Source organism: Octopus bimaculoides, chromosome 2 (assembly GCF_001194135.2).
Source record: "Octopus bimaculoides isolate UCB-OBI-ISO-001 chromosome 2, ASM119413v2, whole genome shotgun sequence".
NCBI lineage: Eukaryota > Metazoa > Mollusca > Cephalopoda > Octopoda > Octopodidae > Octopus > Octopus bimaculoides.
Genome location: NC_068982.1, coordinates 128,235,497 through 128,242,344, shown reverse-complemented (window position 1 = coordinate 128,242,344; position 6,848 = coordinate 128,235,497). Strand labels below are relative to the sequence as shown.

At 32.8% G+C, this 6,848-nt stretch overlaps 1 protein-coding gene across 6 annotated transcripts in view; it reads left to right on the top strand.

The window, feature by feature from the left end:
- Positions 1–6,848, top strand: part of LOC106874322 (myosin light chain kinase, smooth muscle) — a 145,560-nt gene that overhangs the window by 88,883 nt on the left and 49,829 nt on the right. For all 6 annotated transcript variants that reach the window (XM_052965923.1, XM_052965921.1, XM_052965920.1 and 3 more), the window contains 3 exons: positions 2,167–2,283; positions 3,965–4,159; positions 6,434–6,532. In XM_052965923.1, coding sequence (XP_052821883.1) covers positions 2,167–2,283; positions 3,965–4,159; positions 6,434–6,532 — 411 coding nt within the window. The remainder of the gene's footprint in view (positions 1–2,166; positions 2,284–3,964; positions 4,160–6,433; positions 6,533–6,848) is intronic.

Here is a 6,848-nt window from a genome sequence, read left to right as displayed (position 1 = left end):
TATATATATATATATATATATATGACACACTTCTAGTTACTAATTTCCACCAACTACATTTGCTTATAAGGTATTGGTTTATGCCTCCATACCTTAGAAGTTCAGTAAAAAATGACTAAAAGAATAAGTATGAAACTTTAAGGGGCTGGGGTCAATTTGTGTAACTAAGTATTCCAAGACCCTCTACATGGTCACAATCCAGTGACTGAAACAAGTAAAAGAATAAAAGAATTCAGGAAACAGAAATTGTTTCCAAGAGCAAGTGTAAACTTCCTCACCTCAAGAAAGTAATTTTTTTATCTAGCTGGCAAAATGAGTAGTACCTGTGATTCAAAGGGTCAGCCATATCACATTGTGTTTCACACTGAATCCTCCTGGGAACTGCATTAAGGGTATGCATGCCTGGGGGATGCTTAACCACTTGCATGTTAATTTCATGAGCAGGTTGTTAGATTGATTGAATCAACTAGAACCCTCTTTGTTATAACTGACAAAGTGCTAGAAATTTTATACGTTAAAATTTAAAAAAAAGAAAATATGGAGTCTTCTGTGTCTAATGCAACTTTGAATCTGTACCTTGTAAGAGCTTTACTGCAAGACACAGGAAAGCCAGTAGTCGTCCAGGGAATGCAGGTGCTAGTACAGCTTTGGTACCAGTGTTGTCATAACAAGTTGCAGTCAGAACATGAACAAATGCCACAAGACATCATATCTAATGCTTTAACAACTCTAGTTCACTGTTCTGGACTGATGCTTTTATTTATCAACTCTGAAAGGATGAAAGTCAAAGCTGACCATGGTGAGATTTGAACTCAGAGTGGAGAGAGTTGCAACAAATAGCACATTACATAAAGTATCCTATTCATTGCTCTAACAACTTTCCCAATTAGCTACCTTCATATAAATAACTAATATTTTAATAGTAGACTGTATTATTTTAATTAAAAGTTAAATATAGGTGATGGCATGACTGTGTGATTAAGAAGTTTGCTTCCAAACCACACAATTTCAAGTTCAGTCCCACTGCGTAGCACTTCAGGCAATTGTCTTGGGTTGACCAAAGCCTTGTTAGTAGATTCAGTAAATAAAAACTGAAAGAAGCCTGTCGTGTGTCTGCGCATGCCTGCGTGTACACACACACACACACACACACACATATATACACATGCTAGTATATAAAATGTGTCTCTGTGTGGGTGTGTGTGTTTGTATGTTTGTCTCCTTGTCTTGATACTGATAGTTGTAAATGAGTGTTGCTGTCATAGAAGCATTTCCAATATTCTGTAAGAAAAACATATCTAGCTATGGGGAAATATATCCTTGCTCAGACACAGGTAAAAATTAACTGCAGTAAAGGCATCAAGCCATAAAAGATCTGCCACAATAAAATTTGTCTGATGTATGCAAGCATGGAAAAGTGGACGTGAGAACAATGATGATGTTATATAGCCATAAATTGTAGATTTTGTGATAGGTAACGAGCAGAAAATGAAGACAAAATGAGAGGGACAAGTTTTAACAAAGGCAAGATTAGTATAACAATTAAAAGGAAAGAAAAGAGCTTTCATGTTTCTGGAATCTAGTCTTTCATCAGGAAAAAGGAATGAAAGGAAAGAACAGGAAAAAGAACTGGTGGAAAGGTGATGGGAGATGAAGAAAGAAAAAGAGAAGCTAGTGAGCAAGTGGAGATTTGGTTCTGTGGAGGAAGAAGAGTAGGGGTGGCATGTGAATGTGTCTATTGTATGTTCTGTATTCAACTTTGACCTTTATCCTTTCAGTTTGAAAATATATATACCAGCAATATACTGATGTTGATTCAATTACTTGTGTTCCAATCTTGTTGCTAGTCAGAAGTAATAAAATATTTTTGTGTATTTAATTTCCAGTTCCTTTTCAATATTTGCTGCACTGTGGGGGTTACTTTCAGTTTCCCACTTGTCAAGAATCCATAAAAAATGGGGTTTAGGTAATTTGTTTCAGATAATTGGATAGTTTTTTGCTAATTAGCTTCATCTTTTCAAAAGAATATAGATTATTAGGTCTGTTACAGAACATTGTTGAAAACACTACAACTACTGTTTGTAGCTATTTAACTTTACTTCAACATATTTAGAGATATTTTAAAGATATTTTGGTTTAAACCCTTATTTGCTTTGTTATTTTCAGAGGATTATAAGCCAACACCTCCACTGCCTCCCAAAAAGCCTCAAGTTGATACCCCACTGCATGACATTGATGTAAACGAAGGCGCTACCAATGTTGAATTGAGGTGCAAATTCTCAAGTAAATATTACCTTTCTTTCTACATTAATTTCTAATTTGCAGAGATACAACACTGATAATGTATCTGAATGTTGCATCCACACACACACACACGTGTGTGTGTGTGTGTGTGTGTGTGTGAAGAACTATTTTATGTTAATAACTCAACTGTATTATATGAATAACTCAGTGTATTAGCATCATAACAAATTTCTTTCAGATTATTCTTTTGAAGATTTTGTTACAGTTTATTTCTTATTTAAAAATTATTCCTGTAAATATGCTTCTGTGTGTCTATGTGAGAAATAACTAATTATTGACAGTTTGAAGTGATGGATTGAATATGTTAGCTTTGTCACACCACATTTGGGGTTTAACTCTCCAGCATTTAAACTGACCGTATCCATTTTATTTTTGCTATTAACTGTCCTCACGACCCCCTTTGTATCTACGATGGGGGCCATGAATTATACAATGAAAATCCAGAGTTATTCATGGTCGGTGAATTTTTAATAGATGTGAAGGTGGTTTATCGATTCACAAATTGTTATCCACGAAATAAGCATACTTTCTGATTTTTTTTATGCTAAAGACCTTCCTGACAACCGTCTTTGTAATCCCGAAAAATATCATAATGGTTGGTCCAGCCAACTGGCCGTGAAGAGGGAACAGACAAAGAGACAGACAGACAGCCATAATACCCATCATAATAAGATATGATGAATCATTAGAATTGTAATACTTTACAACAAGTCCTGATTGCAACGTTATTTCAGAACACACCCTGTATCTATTTTTCTACATATCACAGAAATTAATGACAAATAATTATAATATATTCCAATATAGGAAACATATTCCCTTTTTGAAGAAATGTTCTGAACATGTTTCAGGAGTGAATGTAATTGGTTTTGCTAATAAAGAACATTTCTGTAATATAAACTTAAAGTATTTTGCTCAACTATTCAATATTTCTTTTTCTGTTCTTTAACCATTCCAAATACCTTGCGGCCCATAGGAACCGACATTATTTAAATACCTGTTGAAAATAGCTTGGTTCTAATCTATTTTCTCTTTGTATTTTACACTTCCTTCATTTCAACTTGCTGGTGGGATAATTTAGAGTTAGAGAAATTGATTAATCTTTAGAAAAGTTACCAGTCGTTATCGATTAGAAAAGAGTTAATTATTATTTTGTTGGGAAGGAGAAAAAAAAGAAATGATTTGTTAGTTTGTAGTTCAATGTAGCATTCTGGGTATGTTTCATCCTGTCTCTGATACTGGCATTTTCAGGAAGAGAAGCAGCTGACTAATTTTTAGATGCTAATTTATTGGTAACGAACTCTTTCGTGTTCTCAGAAATCTCCTGCATTGTACAGAATAACAATAAATTAAATTAAACTGAGGTTTTTCTTTTGTTTGCTTTCTTGCTATATGATATTCTTACTGGGTATTGAAATTTAATGGTAACTACTTGTTGAAAAGTGGAAACTTAGGAACCAATGATAAAGGGCAGTAGAGTACATGAATACTTTGCCACCAAATGTTTTCTTCCAGCCTTTTTATATTGAGTTTAAATTATGGATTAATAAATGGCTTTAAAACTTTGAAACTTCAAAATGTTAATTTAATTGCTTTTCTTTTATTTATAATTTCTTTCAATGATAATATGATCAAAATCTTCATTTTATCTTTTCCCCAGATGTAAGTTCTGTCAATTGGTTCAAAGATGGGAATAAACTGCCTCCAAGTCAAGATATCAAATCTACATTTGATGGTTTTAATGCAGTTCTTGTATTAAAGAATGTTACGCCAAATGCTATTGGGTGTTATGAATGCATTGCAATATCATCAAAGAAAGAAGAAGTTCAAACATCTTGTGTTCTTACTGTTCAATGTAAGTCTGTGGTCGAAAATGCTTATCGATAGATGAGTTACATTTTCTGTTTGTATTGTTTTTTTTTTTTAATTTTAGTGAGTTGGTGGCAGTGGAAAGATTTGATGAAATGTTGAATTAATTTGATCTAATTCATTTATCTTGCAACAATATAACACAAAGATAAAGAACTTATTTTCTTACCGTAATTTGCTATTAAAGTGGTTTTAGGACCAAGGCATATACTATTTGAAATATTAATTCTTTTATGATTAACTCAAGCATTATCAGTATTTTCTTTTAAAGTTATTTTGTTTGTTTTTTTGGTCTTATTTCAAAAATTTTGATATATATATGTGTGATTTTGTATGTGTGTGTGTGTCTCTGTCTGTCTGCCTTGAATTAATTTTTTTATACTCTTTGATGTTTATTTTCATTTCACTATTCCAACTTTGATAATTATATTGTATTTATAGACAACTTAACTTACTCAGGAAAACGTAGTTTTGAATGAGATATTTCATTTTTTTCAAGTTCTCCAATTTTGAATATACTAAGCTACACTGTTGAGTATTAAAAATTTTGCTGAGGACTTCTCTGTAAAATTTGTTTTGCATCTCATTAAGTTTCCTCTCATATTTTGATTTACTTATAACTGCATTTTTAGATGGATCCTACTTTTTAAACTTGTAAATGAACTCCTACAGAGAATTCATATCTTTGTTTGAACAGTTCCAGTCAGCTCTGCTTGAATTAAGCCAGAAACAGGAATTAATTGGTTGAGATTTTAACTATTGCCATTCTGTATTTATTGCAAACACTTTAGCTGAATGTTTGGATCCTTTACACTCCTTGTCCATATCTGGCTACCTTATACACCACATATTTTTGCATACTTCATGCAGTCTGGTTTATGTATGAAGAAAGAAACCTGTTATTGCTGACACAGTCAATAGCGTTTTGAGCGTTTTCTCTGCCTTCACAATGCTAGGAATTATGCATTCACCAAAGCAGTAACTAGATCTTTTGGAAACAGACACTGTCAATCACGTAGAGTAAATTGTTCAGGCAGTACGTATAATTCAATTCATTAGCATTCAATTAATTAACTACTGCTAATTACTGTCTTGAATGTATTGCATCTGATGTTTTGGTTCCTTGTCAGCCTGCCAGAGCATCTTATCCCTCCAACTGCATATGTTTTACATCTGCTTAATTCACAGTTTCAAGTTCTGTGTCTATGAGTTGAATAATAGCATTTCTAATTTAATACTAGAATTTCAACTCCTTAGTAACTCGTGTTTTGGTTTTTGTTATCTTGATCTTAATTCTCTGAATTCTACATTTGATAGATGAAGACATGGTTGTGTGATTGAGAAACTCTACCACATGGTTTTGGGTTTAGTCCCACTGTATGGAATTTTGAACAAACGTTTTTTTACTATAACCCTGGGCTGACATAAGCCTTGTGAGTTAATTTGGTAGATGGAAACTAAAAGAAGCTTGGTGTGTGTTTGTGTTTTTTTTGCTCCTTGCCTTGACATTGTGTGATACTTGTAAACTAGTGTCACCTTCATGCAAGCGTTGTCCTTCATTTCGAATATTCTGTGAAAACATGTTTGGTTATGGGAACATATTACCTTACTTGGTAATAAGTGAGAGTCTGTGACAGGAAGAGCATCTAGTCATAGAAAATCTGCCTCAACAAATTTTGTCTGACTCATGTGACCATGGCAAAGTGGACATTAAAATGATGGTGATAATCATAACAAAATCTGTATTGGTTGCTTGTTTAGTCCCAAGGCAACACTCATTGAGCAAACCTTGGATCAAAGACATCATAATGGTGACCACACCTTGTTTTGTATACCCCAGAGCATATTATCTAGAATTTTTTTCTTCTTTTCTTTTGTAAAATGATGGTAGATTTGGCTGCTATTTCTAATTGATTGAGTAACTGTATCAATGCTCCTCAGTTGGTTTGTCCGTATTGTATTTCTAAAAAGATTTAAGTAATTAATGAATTTCAGGAAGTTGTTATGAATTAGAAATTGATTCATTATCCCTGTCACTCTTGTCATATATTCATGATTTGGGTATCTTGATATTTTGGTTCATGATTTTTCTAATAATTAAACGCTTTCATTAAAGAGAGAGTGCAGTTTTTCCAAGATGTTGGTTGGATTTTACAATGTTGTCTCTCCATTTTCAATTTTCTTTTATTGATATATATATATATATTTGTTTTTGCAAACATTGAGAAAATATTTTAAAATGAATTTTGTATTTTCACAGCAACCAAGCCAAAGGTAGAACCACCCATATTCATAAGAGAACTTCAAGATATCCAGTGTTCTGAAGGGGATCCACTAGAACTGTTTGTTCAAGTGAAAGGTATGTTTTATTTATTTATTGCTTGATTATTTTTCCTTGTAAATTATATTATACTTGATTGTGTGATTTAGAAGCTCATTTTGCAGCCATATGCTTTTGGCTTCAGTTCCACTGCATAGTACCTTGGGCAAGTGTCTCCTATTATAGCTCCAGGCTAACCATTGATTTGTGAGTAAATTAGGTAAATGAAAATTGTGTGGAAGCCTGTTGTATATATGTTTATATATTATCAGTTTCAAACAGAAGCTATGGCCATGCTGGAATACTGCTATAAATATATATATATATATATATATATATATATATATATATATAT